Source organism: Myotis daubentonii, chromosome 8 (assembly GCF_963259705.1).
Source record: "Myotis daubentonii chromosome 8, mMyoDau2.1, whole genome shotgun sequence".
Lineage (NCBI taxonomy): Eukaryota > Metazoa > Chordata > Mammalia > Chiroptera > Vespertilionidae > Myotis > Myotis daubentonii.
Window position 1 is genome coordinate 89,879,549 of NC_081847.1, and position 19,716 is coordinate 89,899,264.

A 19,716-nucleotide genomic window follows, 5' to 3' on the forward strand; every position below is an offset into this window, starting at 1 on the left:
AAGAACAGTATGCTATATACGCCAGGTCCCTTGAAACATATGCTGTGCAGATGTTTCTTTCCTGCAGCGACTGTGTCAAGCAGCAAGGATGGACCGGCTTCCGGCAAATTCCCCCTTTTTTATTTTTTAAATGCTCACGCATGCAAATCAGTGGCCACCTCTCAGATTGGGCCATTTAAGTCTCGGAAGAAGAGTGGCAAGCAATGATAGTGGGCATAGCTATAAACATAGTGGATGGAGCGCAGAAGGAGTCCCATTCCTGTAGAAGGTTGCCAGCCTCTTCAGTCAAGGGATTTCAGCTGTCCTCAAGTTATTGGTTTGATTGTCTTTGTTGGTCTGGCTAGCGGGCGGCGTCACTGGCGACAGGCTTCCTGAAGCGTCTGCAAGTTGAAGGACTGCATCAAAGGGTCCATCAGGGCCGTGGTTGATGGTGGTGTTGATGTCCGAGGAGGAGTAAGCTGTGCCCTCTGGATCCAGCTGATATGGAAAATGGAGGGTAGTAGAAAAAGAAGAGAAAGCAAAAGAACTACAAGGCATAGAAGTGTTTAGAAAAAAGAGGGAGAAGAAAGGGAAGAAGGCAGCATCCTGACACAGCCCTTTCCTTCAGCTTCCCCTTTCCCTGTGGTCCCAGGTAGAAATGGGAAACAAGTCCTATTGCAGTGAGAGGGCAGCTGCTGTCAGCCAGTCTCTGTCTTTACCTGGGTCCCGATCTGAGCTGGGCATGGGAAGCAGGAAACAGCCATGGGGACAGGAGACCTTCCTCAGAAGGGGCGAGTGTTCAAGCCCCTGCACCATTGGGGAGGGGGGTCTGTGCCCCACCTTTGTTGCACCCCAAGTTTTCTCCTACTGGCCCCCGACTGTGCCTGTCTTAGGTTGCCCCACCCTGTGGAGTCTTACCCGTCGTTGACTACCAGCCATCTCTGGGCCAAGTAGGGTGATGTGAGGTTCAGTTTTGTCTCCTTGATATCCTATGTCCCTCTGGCCTCCATGCCCAGCAACTGCCTTTGGATTCCCTCGCCTGCTGGCGGGGCTCTGGCATTGATCATAGGGAACTCAGGTTTCTTCTCTAGAGAGGGCCCAGCTTACGCCATTGGGCCAGAGACAGATCCATGGTACCAGCCACCATGAGGCTTCAACCTCAGCATGAACAGAGAGCTCAGGCAACAGCTATGGGCAATTGGATTGTAAGAAGAGGGTCCCTCTTGGCACAAGGGTAAGAGGCACCAATACAGGACAAAGGAGAGTCCTGGAACAGGGCTTTCTCAGCCCAGGATGTCAGGCTCTTGGCACAAGACAACTCCATGTATGGGACATATACTAGACACCCCCTAGTCATGGCAGAAAAGGGAGGTGCCCTTCCTGGAACAGTAGGGTAGGGAGATTCTAGAAAAGGCTGTGTTCAGGAAAGAAGGAGAAAGGCCAAAGAACCAGCAAACAAGTAGTTAGATTTTTAAAAAAAGGAAAAAGGAAAGGAGATGTGGGGCAAAGCTGAGACATGTGGAAAGACAAAAAGGAGGCACATGTGATCCTCCCAATGGACAGATTGTTCCAGCTCAGGGCTGCACATCTGCTGCAGACGGGCACTGGTCAGGTGTGCTATGATGAGGCAGAGATGGCGGGCGGTGAGACATAAGGTCGGACTAGACGGTCTGGAATCCACACAGGTGAGTCTGCGTCCTGTGGAAATATACAAGCATATCCTCTCCCCCAGGTTAAAAGTACATCAGGTCCCTTCCAGGCTCCTGTAAGCAAGTCTTTCCATTTGACGAGGGCTTTAGGTTTAGATAGATCAGGGTTCCAATGCCTGTACATCGGGGAATTTCCCTCAGAATCTACATTTAGTATATTAATTACAAATTGAGCATGTTGTAGAACATGATGAGGAGAGGAATATTTAAACTCATTTTCTTGTAATTTTTTAATTTGTGTTTTTAAAGTTTGGTGAGCCCTTTCTACTATTGCTTGGCCTTGAGGATTATAGGGTATTCCTGTAGTATGTGCGATGCCGAATGTAGAGCATAAGTTTTTAAAAGCTCTAGAGGTATAGGCAGGCCCATTGTCAGTTTTAAGTGCCCTTGGTATTCCTAGGTAGGAAAAGCATTGGAATAGATGTTGACTTACATCTTTAAAGGCTTCTCCTGTACGTGCAGAAGCAAGGATAACATGAGAAAAGGTATCAATACAAACATGCACATAGCAAAGTTTGCCAAAAGATGGGACATGAGTAATATCCATCTGCCATAAGTCACAGGGTCTAAGTCCTCTTGGATTAACTCCAGTAGCAGGGCTAGGAAAATGAGTAGGACAATGGCCGCAGTCACGCACAATACTTCGAGCAGCTTCTCTAGATATGCGATAACATAGACGGAGAGCAGAAGCATTTTGATGGTGAATGGCATGAGACCGCCGGGCTTCTTCTAGAGCTGTACAAACTACTGGGCGAGTTAGTAAATCCGCCTGATAATTTCCTTCGCTTAAGGGTCCTGGTAGGCAGGAATGAGCTCTAATATGTCCAATATAGAAAGCCTTTTCTCGTTTGTGAATGCAAGTTTGTAGCTGAGTTAACAAAGAGAAAATGGCTGTTCTTCCTTGTGGGAGAGAGGCGGTCTCAATATGAGGAAATAATTTAACTATATATTGAGAGTCAGTGTACAAGTTAAAGGGAACCTGTTGCAATTGTTCAAAAGCATAAATGACTGCCAAAAGCTCTGTTCTCTGAGCTGACGTCTCTAGAGTTTGTTGAACATGGGTTATTGAGTCAATGATTGTTACTGCCCTACCATTAGAGGAACCATCTGTGAATACTAAGGAGGCAGGAGGTGATAATGGTTCTTTTGAACATTTAATAGGAAATATAAACGGATGTAGGGAGAGAAATTGCAATATAGGTGATCTTGGCAAATGATGTAAAATTTGCCCTGGGAAGTTACCTATAGCTATTTGCCACTCTTCTTCAAATTGTAATAGTGTGTCTAATTGTTCTCTTTTATAAGGTATTATTATCTCAGTAACTTCTCTTCCAAAGAGTTCGATACTGCGTCGTCTACCTTTGATAATGAGAGTGGCCACTAGGGAGGGATAGGGTGGTACAATCTTCCTAGGAGTGACAGGTAAATGTATCCATTCTAATGGTCCTTCCTGCCACAAGCATCCTGTAGGAGTATATTTAGTGGCTAGAATAATTAAGGCCCAAGATTTGGAATAATCTAGATACTGTAGTTGCTGTTTATTGATGGCCTGTTCTATTTTTGCTATAGCCTTTTCTCCTTCTACAGTTAATTGTCGGGGAGACTTAGGGTTAGAATCTCCCTTTAAAATGTCAAATAGAGGTTTCAAGTCAAGAGTGGTTATTTTTAGATATGGCCTGACCCAGTTGATATCACCTAATAGTTTCTGATAATCATTCAATGTGTTTAAATGATCTTTTCTTAATTGTAGAGGCTGATGGGTGATAGTAGAGGTATGTAATATTCTGCCTAAGTATGAAAAAGAAGGTTCAGTCTGAATCTTTTCTGGGGCTATTTTTAGACCATGTTCTTCTAAAGCAAGGATGGTCTGAGTAAGAATTTCCTGTAAAGTAGCCCGATCTTTATGAGCTAGTAAAATATCATCCATATAATGAATAAGATATAGATCTGAAAATTTCTTTCTAATAACTTGCAATGCCTGATCTACAAACTTTTGACATAATGTAGGACTATTTTTCATCCCTTGTGGGAGAACCTTCCATTGGTATCTCTGATAAGGCTGTTTAAAGTTTTCTGATGGTATGCTGAATGCGAATCTTTGACAATCAGCTGGGTGAAGAGGTATAGTGAAAAAACAATCCTGTAAGTCAATAACAACAACACAATACTCCTGTGGAATTGCCACAGGGGAGGGCAATCCAGGTTGTAAGGAACCCATATCTTCCATGGTGGCATTTATGGCTCTTAGATCTTGCAAAAGTCTCCACTTGCCTGATTTCTTTCTTATTACAAATATGGGTGTGTTCCAGGGACTATTTGATGGCTCTATATGTCCCTCTGCTAATTGCTGATCAATTAATTGTCGGGCTGCTGATATTTTCTCAGATGTTAAGGGCCATTGCTCAACCCATACTGGTTGTGACGATTTCCAGACTATGGGATCAGCAGTCCTAAGGGCAATGGCCCCAATTACAGATCCTGTCGAGGAGTGTGAGGTATTACTTTCCTTTCCTAATCCCTTTCCTGGATTAAATCTCGTGTCTAGCATCTGTGATGTTACTCTATCACTGGGGCTATATAATACAACTCCCATTTGAGACAAGATATCTCTTCCCCATAATGTAAAGGGGATAGTCGTAATTACATAGGGACAGAATGTCCCTGAATGTTGATCTTCATCAGCCCAAGTTAGAATCTGAGAACTCTTTTTTACATTAGATGCCTTGCCTAGTCCTACTAGGGAAGTGGAGGTGGTGTGCGTGGGCCATGAAGAGGGCCAATCCTTCTCTGCTATGCAGGAAACATCTGCTCCTGTATCCAATAGACCTTCAATTGGTTTTCCCTGAATTTGTAAAATTTTTGTAGGTCTAGTAGCATGGATTTCTTGTATCCAAAATGCTGCATCACTAGATCCAAAGCCTCCAGCCCCTCTAGCTTCCTGGGTAACAGCTGTCCCTATTTTATGTATTGGTAACAGGAGTAATTGGGCAATTCTCTGGTTGGGCTGAATCTGTATAGTTGTGGTGGGTGGGGAAAGTAAAATCTGTATTTCTCCTGTGTAGTCTGCATCAACAACTCCTGGGATGACTAAGATCCCCTGTAAGGAGGTGGAGCTCCGCCCTAATATTAAACCTACAGTTCCCTCAGGCAGCGGCCCAGACACTCCTGTAGGAATGGCTACTACTGGTGAGTCTGGGGTTAGTATTGCATGGGTGGTTGAGTGGAGGTCCAATCCTGCACTGCCTGGGGTTGCCCTGAAGAGGTCACTGACTGATTGAAATTTGCAAAGGGGTTGAAGGTTGATGCCCCTATTATTGCAGGGGCCTGGGGCTGGCCCCTTCTCAAGTTTCCCAATTGAGGTGATGGGATATAACCTCCTTGGGAGCTATTTGTAGAGTTTAAAGGCCGACCATTTTTATGGTATTTTGATCTACATTCCTTTGCCCAATGGAATCCTTTCTGACATCGGGGACAAATGGTTTTTGGAGGATTAATATTATTCCCTAACGTATTTCCAGGCTGTCGAGGAGCTTGCCATCTGGCCTGAGTATTATTATTATTTTTATTTGGGCATTCTCTGCTAAAGTGCCCAGATAAGCCACAAGAGTAGCAGTTCATATTTCTTTTATTACCTATATTATTGCTGGCTTGTCCTATAGCCTGTACATATTGAGGGTATGTCTCCCCTTTGAGAGCTGCAGCTATAGCTACACCCTGTATAAATGCTGGACTTACATCAGCACACTGTTTTATAAAATCATTTATAGTTCCTGTTCTGCGAATCGGCCTTAATAAAGCCTGACAGGTATTATTAGCATTTTCAAAAGCCAGTTGTTTGATTAGGATATCGGCTGCCTCTTTGTTATTGATTACTCTCTTGACTGCCTGCATGAGGCGAGAAAGGAAATCCTGATATGGTTCCTCGACCTTCTGTTTAACCTCTGTAAGGGTGGTTGTTTTTCCTGCTGTACACGGTAGGGATTTCCAGGCACTTACTGCACAACTGGTTACTTTGGTAAGTGCCTCTGTGGGCATATTCATTTGCTCCTCAGCCGTGTTAAAATCACCTTCTCCTAATATCATGTCTAGGGTTATTCCTTTTCTGGTTTTTCCGCTAGTGGCTACAGCTTTCTTAGCAAGATCATCATATTCAGTTTTCCATAATAAGTAATCGCCTCCTGAGAGACAGGATTTACAAACCTGTGACCAATCATAAGGAGTCATCCATTTACTGGCTAGGGTTTCTACCAAGGTTTGTGTGTAAGGAGCTAGAGGTCCATATTCAGAGCAGGCCAATTTTAATTCTTTAAGTACTTTGTAAGGTATAGGCTCCAAGGTGGGGTTTCTATTCCCACCAGACTCATTCTCATATGTAACTGGGAAGCAGAGTGAGAATTCAAGATCTCCATTAGCTTCAGCTTCTCTTATCGCCCTTTGAAATTTAGACATGGAGCTCCTAGGAGCCACAGGACCTGGTTTAGGCTTCCTTTCTAATTTGGGGAGCCTGTTTTGAATGGGAGGGCCACTCTCCTCTCTACTGACTGGAAAGGACCAATGGTCATGTTTATGATATTTATTCTCCTCCCGATCAGTAGGCATAGCTAAATTGCTTTTAGATTGAGCTGAAGACAATGATGATGTATCCTCTCTGGGTGGAGCCGAGGGACTATTTAAATTTTGAGAAAGTTCAACCGTTTTTGCCTCTGGTGCCAAGGTGTCACAGATTGATTCCCAGAGGGAAAAGAAACATGGCAGGACCTCGTCAGATTCATGGTGTTTCTTTAATTGCTTTCCTACTTCAACCCAAGTTTTTAAATTAACAGTTCCATCCTCTGGAAGCCATTGACATACTTCTTCTATAAAACTTTCTGTCTCACTGGGAGTAACCTTAACTCCAATTCTGCTAGTAAGCATATGCGTTAAAAGATTAATACAAAGTCTTTTTTCTTTAGACTCAGTATGACCCATCCTGTCAATCTAAGTTTTGTACTAACTACCCGCTTACCCTACTTATCCTCTATAGGGGGGGTCTGAAGCACCCTACGGTGCAGTCCTATCCGTCCCAAGTACGGGGGGACTTACCTAAGGGAACCCTGTTCGGGCGCCAGATGCCGGGGTCCAACCCCAGCAGGTCCAGGGGTTCCCAAAGGCGTAGACGGAGTCGGCGAAGAAGGAAGGACACGGAGACAGTGTTCAGTTGATCAGCAGCCTAGCCAGGATCTCTAGCCAGGATCTCCAGCCAAGTTCTGGTCTGGATCTCCAGAGAAGTTCTGCTGCTGTTTATTGCCTTGTTACATCCGTATTTATACCAGTTGATTTTAATCCTGTCAATTTCTATTACAAAGGTTAGGGCGTTTCTTATCTCCATTCCAGGGAGTAAAGATTATGTAGCTTAAGCATGATTGTTTGTAGTGATTAACTACCCGCCTGGCACTTAGTTAAGGAGTTTCATCCCCTCCCTGACTTCAGGGAAAAATTCCTACCTGGGGAAACAACCTTTCTCGGAGAGGTGACCTTGGTTAAAACACACAGCGTTAAGGGGAGCAAACATATTAAGAACAGTATGCTATATACGCCAGGTCCCTTGAAACATATGCTGTGCAGATGTTTCTTTCCTGCAGCGACTGTGTCAAGCAGCAAGGATGGACCGGCTTCCGGCAATTGTGAACCTCTTCTACATGGATTTAGGTCCTTTCATCTCATTGGGCTATTTTAATATATGGCTCCATTGGTTGGAGCGTCATCCTGTACACCAAAAGGTTGCGGGTTTGATCCCCGGTCAACGCACACGGGAGGCAATTGATTGATGGATGTTTCTCTCACTTTCTTTTTTTTTTTTTTCTTTTTTTTTTTTTAAGGAAGGGAGGGAGGAAGGAAGGAAAGGAGGGGGGCAGGGAGGAAGGGAGAGAGGGAGGGAAGAAGGAAAGAAAGAAAAGAGGGAGGGAGAGAGGGAAGAAGAGGGAGAGAAGAAGGGGAAGAGAGGGAGGGGAGAGGGGGAGGGAGAAAGGGAGAGGGAGAGGGAGAGAGGGAGAGAGGGAGAGAGGGAGGGAGGGAGGAAGGGAGGAAGGCTGTTTCTCTCACTTTCTCCTCTTCTCTCCTCTTCTCTCCTCTCCTCTTCTTTCCTCTTCGCTCCTCTTCTCTCCTCTTCCCTTTCCTTCTCCTTCCTTTACTTCCCTTTCCCCTTCCCTTCCCTTCTTCTCCCCTTCCTTTCTGTCCAAAAACCAATAAAAGTCATATCCTCAGGTAAGGATTTAAAAAATTAAATGTATCTTTGGAGTTGCATGCTGCATGGAGGAAGGGTAATGTCAACAAAACAGAGGCATGGTGGGTCAACATCCCAGAGAACCCACTCAAATTCTCCAGAACTTTCCTTGCATCTGGATCACTTAGAGCTCCATGGAGGTTATAGAAGGGACCAGGGAATTTTTTCAAAGCCCTTCAGTTCTAAGATTTTTTCAATATTTTGTCTGTTAAAATGTATCATAAGTATAATTTAAAAATAAAATGTAAATTGATTAGTGGTAGTTGCAATGCTTTCTTAATAGGGAGAAACATGCATCTGTGAAATTTACAAAGAAACATATACAGGCTATTTATGATCATCTCATACATGAGAAAGTAGCCTGTGAAGAAAGGTTCGACGAGGAAGAACAGATACACAGAAATCTCATTGCCGTGAGGCAAAAAACTCTGGCAGACCTGAAAGTGAGTGTTACCTTTTTACTGTTTTAGAACGAAGGCAATGTGGGGCTAGCCCAAGTAGCAGCTGGTGGGAGGCGCTCGGTTTTCATCCTGTGGTAGCAGAGATGTTTACAATGTAAAAATAGATCTGTTAGCTTAATAAACACGTAACTTTCATTTCCCCCTGAGGTAATTAGAACATGTTTACACAGCACAGTGTATTAGTGCATTTGGTGTGCACCCGTTTTGTTACTGTACTTTACTTTATGGTGAAAGCTACTGATTTAAAAGTATAGGTTGTATTTATTCCAGAGCCATCTTTATGTTTTTAAGGGGAGATGTGAGGATAGTTACATTTTATTTCTTTTGTTTAAATTTATCTTTATTTTTAAAGTATTGAAGATGTCCCCTTTTCACCCCCTTTGACCCCCTCCACCCAGTAAACATAATTTGAATGTTTACCAACCACTTTTTGGGAAAATGAGAATATTTTATGCGCTTTTTCTTTAGAAACATTTTGCATATGTTTTAATTGCACTTACTACTTAGAAACAGGGACATCATGTGATAAAAAGTATCTTTTCAGATCTGAATGTTTAAACTTTATAAAGCTATCCATATTAAATTTGTATGTAGATATGATTAAGTGATATATATTTGTGATTCCTATCCTATTTTACATTTTGTAATCATTTTTACACATAATTGCAATCGTAAATACCTTGTTTCTCAGTTTATTTAAAAATTACCTCTTTAGAGAGGTGCATAATAAGTTGCTTCTAAAAAATAAAGAATTCTACCAGACTTTTATTAAAACTATTTCCTGCAAAATTTTAAAGATATATGTAGCATCATAATATATTTCTATCAGTTATTTTTGATCCTGATATTTATATAGTCTATTACTATATATACTTAATATACTCCATGGATTTTTTTCTTTTCATTTTCCAAAGACATTGCTACTATATTTTTTTAAAAGATTATTTGGGCCAGATACACATTGAATAAACAGCTATGTGAGTGAATGAACATACTGTCTTTAATGCTAGCTATGATCTCTCCAAGAAAATTATTAATGAAATAAAAATACTTTTATTAATACTGGTGCTAGGTAACATTCTCCCATTTAAAATATAGCCGTTGGATAGAAAAGGTTTTGTTTTCTTTTTTGGCCAAAAAATATGAAAATAACTGGCGCCACCTAGTGGCAGTAGAGGAAGCCGCCTCTTGGAGGAGCTTCTGGAACTTCAGCCGCTGAATCTCAGGTATGTGATGTACAAAAGGCTGGAACAGCCTAGACTCGCGTGCACGCCTCAAAACAAGAAGGCTCCGGTCACTTACTGACCAGCATCGTCCCCCGCCTTATGTCTATCACAGCAGTAGGATTGGTTGTTTGATTTCAGCCACATTTTCCAGTCGTACTGGTGCTGAGAACACAGGGGGATCCCAGTCATCACTTGTTGACCAGCATTGCACCACGTTAATGGAACAATAATAATTAGTGAAATGGCAAAGTATGGCCAGCAGGAGAGAGACAAAGAAACACCCTGTACGCCTGGCCTCTCGGCCACTGAGGCCTGTATTTCTCCACCCAGAAGCCGTCTCCGTCTTCCCTTTCTGCAGGTGCCTTGGCACATCGCACGCTCTCACGTTGCTTTTCCTCTTAGCTCCAATCTCTGTCTGGACTTGTTTTTTCATTAATTCTTACTTGTTTATATTTTTCCTAAAATGCACTTATGGTACATTCTAAAAGACACAGTATTGCTCTACTAATTCCTGCTATTATAGTTCCTCTTCTCTGTGAGGACAGGAGAGTTTTCTGTCACATTCTCGGAATCCTAAAAGCTCAGAACTGTGCCAGGTACAAGGGAGGCACTCGGTGAACCCTCGAATAACTGAACGGATAAATGGTGACCATGTCCTTATCTGGTCACTCTGGTGTCAACAACACGATGATGGCGAAAAGCAGCAGCACTTCAGACACACTGTCTGTCTGCGCCGGCCCCACGCGTCGGCGAAGCCTCAGGCGGTGCAGGGGCCGACTCTTTCTCACTCCCTCTCTCCAGCCTGTCCCCTCTGGTGCAAGTGGTTAAACTGGCTCCTGCTCTCTAGCAATTAAAGGGTGCTTCACAAGAGCTCAGTACTGCTTCTCAAACAACCTTGCATTTATGTGAAACTGTCTCTTAGCAGTGCTCGGCTAGCTGCGGGTTATGCATTCATCTTTTGTGACTGGAAGCACAGAGTTTGAACATGCAGAGTTTAGAGATGGATGTATCTCATCATTAGTGACACTGTTTATGATTAGGATCAGTTATCAGTATTAAAGAGTTGAAAGACAATGTGATTCTTCATAGAAAACCTGTTCTAGCCCCTGTTTAGAAATTGGGTGAGATGACAATTTGTAAATGTGTGTGTGATGTAAATGTAAACCATTGCCGCAGAAAAACAAGTCTCATTAGGCATCTTTATATATGTATATATGATGTTACTGTCCTGGGGTGTCCCCTCTGTGCTAAAGAATTCACAATTTTGGGTCATCTAAAGGAATCCTATTTAATCTTATATAATAAGAGCCTAATATGCTAAGTGTCCAGTTGTCTTTTCAACCAATCAGAGCATAATATGTTAATGATATGCTAAGGACACACAACTGCTCACTGTGACGTGCACTGACCACCAGGGGGCAGACAGTTGACCAGCTGACCAGTTGCTATGGCATGCACTGACCACCAGGGGGCAGACACTCCGACTGGTAGGTTAGCTTGCTGCTGGGGTCCAGTCGATTAAGACTGAGCAAGACAGGCTGGGCATGCCCTGGAGCCCTCCCATGTTCCCTCCCCGGCTGGCCAACCTCTCCTGTCCCTCCTGCCTTGATCATGCACTGGTGGGGTACCTCGGTCTGGCCTGTGCCCTCTTGCAATCCAGGACCCCTCGGGGGATGTCAGAGAGCCAGTTTTGGCCCGATGGCAGAACAACCGGTCGCTATGACAGATATTGACCACCAGGAGGGAGACGCTCAATGCAGGAACTCCCAGTGCTCCCGCAGAGGGAGCGCTACTCAGCCAGAAGCTGGGCTCATGGCTGGCAAGCACAGGGGCGGTGGCGGGAGCTTCTCCCACCTCTGTGGCAGTGCTAAGGATGTCCAACTGCTGGAGTAGGCCCGCTCCCTGGGGGCAACAGGTCTAAGCCATCAGTTGGAGAGCCCCTAAGGGCTCCCGGACTTTGAGAGGGGGTAGGCTGGGCTGAGGGACCTCACCCCCCAGTGCACAAATTTCATGCACCTGACCTCTAGTAAAAGTATAATATGCTAAGTGTCCAATCGGTCGACTGTTCGACCAGTTGCTAATATACACACTAATCACCAGGGGGCAGACACTCCGACCAGTAGGTTAGCTTGTTGCTGGGGTCTGGCACAGCGGGACTGGACAAGAGGGCCGGACATGCCCTGGAGCCCTCCCACAATCCCTCCCCCGCCTGTTGGCCCCCATTGGACCTGATCACCTGCCAGGCCGATGGACCCCACCCATGCACAAATTCGTGCACTGGGCCTCTAGTGGTTTAATAAAAGACTTTATTTTAAAACACTACAATGGAATTAATTGAGGACTGAGAAAACACACCATAGAATTCGAAATATAAGTAGCTAATAAAATAGTTTAAGAAAAATATACACAAACTTTAAATAACATATTATGCCGTTCTGGAGTTAAATTTAGTCTTTTGGTAGATGCTTCATGTCAGATATCTTTAAATGACAGATTTTTTTAATGTCAGTAGTTTTGCTAATTGTCTATAATTTGCAAGTGCAGTTGCTTAAGATTAAAATGTCACTATAGCACCTAGATATATTAAGCAAAATACGAACAGATATGAAGGGAGAAATAGACAACAATACAGTAATAGTAGGGGACTTCAATATCTCAATTTCAACCATGGATAAATCATCTCGATGGAAAATCAATAAGGAAACACTGGACTTGAACTACACTTTAGACCAAACAGAAATATGTAGAACATTCCATCCAACAGCAGCAGAAGACACATTCTTCCTAAGCACACACGGAACATCTCCAGGATGGACGTACTTTAGGTCACAAAACAGGTCTTAACAAACTTAAGAAGATTGAAATTACACCATGTATCTTCCAACCACAGTTGTATGAAATTAGAAATTAATTACACAAGGAAACTAGAAAATTCACAAATATGTGGAACTTAACATACTACCAACAAACAATATAAAATCTGCAGAGCCCCAGCCCTAGTGGTCAACAAGTTGACTAAAAAAAATGTTGAGAGATAATGAGGTAACCACTTGGATACCCAGATTCTGTCTCAGATATTCTCCAGCACTCTTCCTTAAGATTCATGGCCTCCCATGGCTTCAACTATCAACAATGGCCGACTCACCCACCTTCTGCTCCATTTCTACTCCTTCTCCTAAACTTTGTGTTTGCACAGTGGAGTATTAGGTACTTCCTTGTCCTCTATCATGTCCAAAACAGATCATCTTCTAACAAAGGCAGTCATCAAAAAGTTTTATTATAAATGCCACCATAATTTTTCCAGTCAGCTAGTGACATACCACATCCAATGTGTTCTGTTGTTTTATTTGCTCATCACACCCAATTTGACATCAGTCTCTATGAAGTCTATAATCTTCATTCCTTCTCAGCACCTTTCTTTAATTACAAAAACACTTTCTTTTAACTTATATCTGCAGCTTGTGCTTTCATTTCACTTTCGTTCATCCTACACAGTGCTGTCTAATTGATTTTTCTACAGCTTATCTCTAACCACATTGCACTCCTCAAAAATTCTTTTGTCTCCTCTTTACAATCAAGTGTAAACTTTTCAACTGAGTTTTCATGATACATCCCAACCCTACATTCTCAACTTTATCTCTCATTGTGTATCTACATTACTAATATAAGAGCACATTCAGGTGGAAATTTGAAACAGTGATATAATAAAAGTAGAATTTCTACACTTTATATTATGAAAAGCAATAAAGTCCATCCAAAGTAACCATACACCAAAAAGTACTAATGGCAGTAGTAGAAACGTAGTATCAACACAGAAAGCATTAAGTAAGATGATAGAAGCAAGAACCAATAAAACTATCATAAATTAATTAAGTTAGTGAATCAGAATTGATTTGAAAAGCAAAATCATTTTAATCATTACTCTGTAAAGGTTACAAATGAACATCTAAAAAATAAGCCAGAATAGTTGTTGATGAAATGCAAAATTAGGTTAGTCTTAACAAAAAGAGCAGGTGTTGATAATACTAACTTCAAGACAATACATAGGAGAGAATTATCTCTCTCTATAAAAGGCTATATGCTAAGTGTCTGACCATCTGACAGTCTCTATGATGCACACTGACCACCAGGGGGCAGACACTCAACATAAGAGCTGCCATGATGTGCATGGCTGGCACCACGGACCTGGCACCGACAAACCAACACTCAGCTTCCCCCAAGAGGGGCACAGGCTCCACCACCACCCGGGAGCAAGACACCACCAAATTGCAGCCAACACTGCCAAGACCCCATAGGGCAAAATGTGGCCCACAGCCCATCCCAGCCTGGAAACAGTCGCTGTGGACTCTGGGTAATGATGTCACATAGCAACACATGGTTTCCTCTCCCTAGCGACTAGCCTCCTTGCAGTTTCTTCAGCCCAGGAATACAGTTGAAAACATTTACACTTTTACCAAATGTCTGTGAAGCTTTTTCCTGTGCCTCATCTCATTTGATCATCACAGAAGTCCTGGAGTAGGTAGATGGGAGACCCGATGGAATCCTATTTTCTTTTCTTTAGCCAGAAAATGGAGATTTAGAAAGCTTAGAAACTTGACTCGACTGAAGAGAAGAAATAGTGGACCTTGAAAATGACTTCAGGTTTTCTCATTGTACAGAATATAGTCAAACACTGCTGCAGTTAAATATTTTACCCTTTGTTCTCCTTGCATGATGTACAATAATAATCTGCTTCGTGTTGATAATTAATGCTGTGTTGCTGACAATTACCTGAAAGAGAAGTTGGGGGGGCTTCACTGGGCTGGAAAGAGTTTAGCTAAATCAGAAGCAGGTCTAATTAATCAAGTTTATTCTATCTAATCTAATAAAAGAGAAACATGCAAATTGACTATACCTCCGCTACACCCATAAGCCACGCCCACCAGCCAATCAGGAGCGAATATGCAAATTAACCCAACTAAGATGGAGGCAGCCACAGAGCTGGAGTGAGCAGGAGGCTTGGGTTACCCCTGGCAATGGAGGAGGCCAAGCTGTTTGCCTGCCCTGCCGGCCCTGAGCTCCACTCAAGGCTACAAAGTTTCAATTATAGAAGATAAATAAATCCCAGATACCTGCTTCCAGCCCACGGCTGTGGCCAGCCTGAAAACGGCCATCAGCCCCTCACCCAGGCTGACCAGGCACCCCAGTAGGGCCTCCCACCCTGAAGGGGCTGTGGCCAGCCTGAAAACAGCCCTCAGCCCCTCACCCAGGCTGTCAAAACCCCAATTGGGTGAGGGTCCCCACTGGGGGGCTTGAACAACCTGAAAACGGCCCTCAGACCCTCACCCAGGCTGACCAGGCACCCCAGTGGGGACCTCCACCCTGAAGGGGGTGTGGCCAGACTGAAAATGGCCCTCAGCCCCTCACCCAGGCTCGCCACACCCCCATAGGGTGAGAGTCTCCGCTGGGGGGCTTGGCCAGCCTGTAAACAGCCATCAGCCCCTCACCCAGGCTGGCCAGGCACCGCAGCGGGACCGCAACCCTGATCCAGGACACCCTTCAGGGCAAACCGGCTGGCCCCCATGCTTGCACCAGGCCTCTATCCTATATAATAAAAGGATAATATGCAGATTGACCCTAACAGCAGAACCACTGGGAATGACTGGTCACTTTGACACACACTGACCACCAGGGGGCAGATGCTCAATGCAGGAGCTGCCCCCTGGTGGTCAGTGTGCTCCCACAGGGGGAGCTCTGCTCAGCCACAAGCCAGGCTGATGGCTGCCAGTACAGCGGTGGTGGCGGAAGCCTCTCCGCCCTCCTCAGCAGTGCTAAGGATGTCTGACTGCCAGCTCAGGCCCAATCCCCCGGGGAGTGGGCCTAAGCCAGCAGGTGGACATCCCCCGAGGGGTCCCATACTGGGAGAGGGCACAGGCCAGGCTGAGGGACCCCCCCCCAAGTGCACAAATTTTTGTGCATGGGGCCTCTAGTGTGTATATATATATATATATATATATATTTATGGCTAAGTTTACTTACGCATGTGCTATACTTACAAAGCTCTCAATGGCGCCAATCTCACGGGTGTGTTTTGATCTGTCATTGGCGATCGTGGATTTGTTTGACACTTCCATTATAGAGAAAGGGTGAATAGTGATATTAAAATATTTCTTCTAATTAATTTTCTTTCAATGTGCATGAATTTATGCACCGGGCCACTAGTCATTATATAAAAATATTATGACCAAAAGAGGTCATTTAGAAATTATGAGTCTGTATGCACTAAATGACATGACCTCAATTTATAAAGCAAAACCCACAATTAATTTGTGTAGGAAATTTCACATACTGCGAATAGACTGTGACATTCAAGTAGACAGAAGCATAGGAACTTACGCACAGGTAGGAGCCACAGCATTTAAATGAAAGGTAACACCTGCTCTTAATTAGCTTCCCTGCGCAATGGCGAAGAAACAGGTATAAGTTAAAGTAGGTTTCCCAAACTGCTTTTCTTGAATTAAGCACAGAAGTCTCTGGAACCAAGGAAAAAAAGAGCTTAAAGGAAATTTGAGAAAGCTTTCTATAGTAATAGAACTAAGTCTTGGAGGGCAGAAACAAGTCAGGAAAGAATACTTCAAGGAGTGAAAACAATAGGAGAAAAGGCATACAGGTGTCAAAAAAATCAGCCACTTAGGGAATTGCAGGTAGGTTATTGTGTTGGGAAGCTAGATGTAGGCAAGAAGGTGAAGGGATCAGCTAAATAACATGTATGCCTACTGCATGGACATGGACAATAGTAAGGTAGGGGGAGGCAGAGATGGGTGGAGGTGAGCAAAGGGAAGAGAGGATGGAAGACACTTGCAATAAAGTCAATATCAAACATGTTTTTTTTAAAAAGGAGCCCAGCTGGCGTGACTCAGTGGTTGAGTGTCAACCTATCAACCAGGAGATCACAGTTCAATTCCCGCTCAGGGCACTTGCCTGGGTTGGGGGCTCAGTTGATCCCCAGTGTGGGGCATGCAGGAGACAGCTGATCAATGATTCTCTCTCATCATTGATGTTTCTGTCTCTCTCTCCCTCTCCCTTCCTCTCTGAAATCAATAAAAATATGTTTTTATGAAAAAGGGAAAGAAAAAGGTCTTACGCACAGGTAGGAGCCACAACATGAAGGCTCTGAATGTCCCACTGAAGAGTTTAGGTTTTAGGTCATGAATAATTGATTGGAAGAGTAACAGAGCTACCGTAGCAGCCGAGGAAAATCTCACTAAAATAGGCAGAGATTTCCGCGGGTCTGCTGTGGCACAGTGCCGTGGTGCTAACCGGCCAAAGTGGGCTTAGACGTTGATCCCATTAGAAGTTAGAATTGGGAAGCGCCTTGAATGGCTGAGACTGGGCTTGGAAGGCTCTGCCACTACAGAGCCTTGTCCCACATTTCTTGGCTAGATCAAGAGAAAACTGACTCAAGTATATATCAAGTTTTTTACTTTGACGACGGATGGTCATTGGTGTGAGCACCCACAAATAGAGAGTCTGTATGGACCGAGGAATAGGTTTGAAACTAGACTCATCAAATTCGAGATACCTTTGCAGGAGCTACTTGGAGTCCAGTGCCAACTGAATTAAGAATCTGGAACTGAAGAGACAAGTGTGACTGGAGATATGTTTGTGGAAAGTATAAGCGTATACATTTCACAGAGGCTTCGGGAAACCTTTAATAATTCAGGGAAGATTGAGAAGGAAGATCAAGACTCAGTGCTAGTGATTATGATATGGAAAAGGTGGGAAGAACAGGGGGCAAAAGGCACAGAGGTTATAGTCAGAGAATCATATAGGAGTTTAAAATATCAGCCGTGGTGCCATTCTAGATGGTGACAGAACGAGAAGTGTGTCCCTGGGTATGAATTGGTAATGGGGCATGGAACTGACGTTAACTGGATTTGAATAAGTCCATACACTCTAAGATTAAAATGTTGGCTAGGTCATCCAGGTAAGTATCAAAATAGAACGATGTGGAACATGGGATAGACAGGAACATGGGCTAGACATGAGTCCCATAGGCCAAAGTCTTCCTTTAGAGTAGAAAAATGACCAAGAAATCAGTAAATGCCAGTGCAATAGGCTGAGAATGAGATGATTATTTTCCTTAACATAAAACTCAATGAGTATGTTTACATAGGCCTGGAGGAATGAAGGTTTGGAAGCCAAAATAGAGAGCTAGGATTATGCTAACTGCAACTAGACCCTCTAACATGTGGAGCCCCAAGAAATTAGTATTCTTTAATTCAGGCAAACATTCAGTTACTGCAGGTGGTTCTACCCAGTATTGTGTAATGAGAATGCAATGCAATCTGAGCTGGTTTAGCAATGCACAACCCTTCCAGGGCCCACATTTGGCAGGTTTAGGATGGGGTGATGGTTCAGCCCAATTAATATGTATAATGCATTCTTCTAGATGCTGAGGATTATGGTAACAAACCTAACTCTGAGAAGCATACCAGCCTCACAGAGAAGACAGAATCGTAGCGTTATTTTAATAGGCTTTGCTAACCAGAAGTGGAATCGAAGGGAGAGAGACTGCAAACACACAATTTATAGATATTGTCAACCTTCTTATATTTATAAAACATTTTTTCAAAAAGAGAAAGTGAATTACTGAGACCACCACCAAGACTTGATATGGCATTGCTTCAGTTATACACTATTTTTTTTAAAAATTTACTGGTTGATGAGAGAGAGAGAGAGAGAGATATTTGTTTTTCCACTTATTCATGCCTTCATTGGTACGTTCCCTGACAGGGATCAAACCCACAACCTTGGTGTATGGGGACAATGCTCTAACCAAGTGAGCTACTTGTCCAGGGCTTTCACCTATGTACTGTTAGTGTAGCCATCAACAAAACCACATCATACCTTATAAATTATCATAAATACATACTTTTTATTAGTGTCTATAATCCTGAATTTTAAAAAATGTCACCTAAAGTGACTAAGCAATTGCTGAAGAGCATAACACATGGTTTCTAATTTGGTTATACACGTAATCAAAAGAAGCTTCCATTGTCCTGTCCATCTTCCTTTAAGAGGTATGAGTTTTACTTCAGTTGTGACCTTCAGGAAAGTCACCTATCTTGCTTTCAGAAAAAGTGAATTTAATGTTGCATGAATGAGATATCTGCGGGTTTATAATGTTCCAGAGCACAGATCTTAGCGTACAGTGCTCCACAATCAGGAAGGTGTTTTCAGTTACTAAGCATTCCTAGTTTGCTTCTGCTTCTCAGAGCTTTTCAGGAGAAATAGAGATAGGAAGTTGGTGAGAGAGAGAGAGAGAAAGAGAGAGAGAGAGAGAGAGAGAGAGATAGAGAGAGAGAGAGAGAGAGAGAGAGAGAGACCAGCTATCACTTTGTCTTTAGTGATTTATCAGTAGTTTTTCATATTAAGTATCAGAACCAAAGCCTAGCCAGCATGGCTCAGTGGTTGAGCATCGACCTAGGAACCAGGAGGTCACGGTTTGATTCTCATTCAGGGCACATGCCTGGGTTGCTCCCCAGTAGGGAAAGTGCTGGAGGCAGCTGATCCCTGTTTCTCTATCATCAGTGTTTCTATTTCTCTATTCCTCTCCTTTTCTCTCTCTCAAAAATATCCTAAATTTTTTTTAAAAAGGTATCAGAAACATGAACACCTTAAAAACTTAGGAGTTTTGAATCTGGGCCTGGTGTCCCGAGGGATATCACAAACGCAGCTTGCATAGTGTCCTGTGGGGAGCACTGGCAACGTTACCCCAATAGCCCCCCGACTGATTTATTTGCGTATAGAGAACATGTATACCTGACCTCCTAAGGGAGCTGCATATCTCAAACTTGGGTGCCATGATAATAATAACAGTTTGAGAGAAAATGAAATAGGCTATAAAGAGAGAGGAAATGGAATATATAAACTATCATAGTGTCATGTTCATTTTCAATACTATATAAAATAATGAAAATGGTTTTCCATAAACTGTGTTGATTTTTATAATGCAAAATGCACTTTATGAAAAAAAAACAATGAATGAAAAAAGCAAAAAAAAATTAGTAAAAATATTTTTAGTTTTTGACTCAAAT

General features: G+C 43.2%; 1 protein-coding gene across 1 annotated transcript in view; it reads left to right on the forward strand.

The window, feature by feature from the left end:
- CCDC178 (coiled-coil domain containing 178) overlaps positions 1-19,716 on the forward strand; it is a 246,104-nt gene that overhangs the window by 75,209 nt on the left and 151,179 nt on the right. Inside the window, exon 17 of the mRNA XM_059704943.1 lies at positions 8,234-8,393. Within this exon, the coding sequence (XP_059560926.1) occupies positions 8,234-8,393 (160 nt within the window). The remainder of the gene's footprint in view (positions 1-8,233; positions 8,394-19,716) is intronic.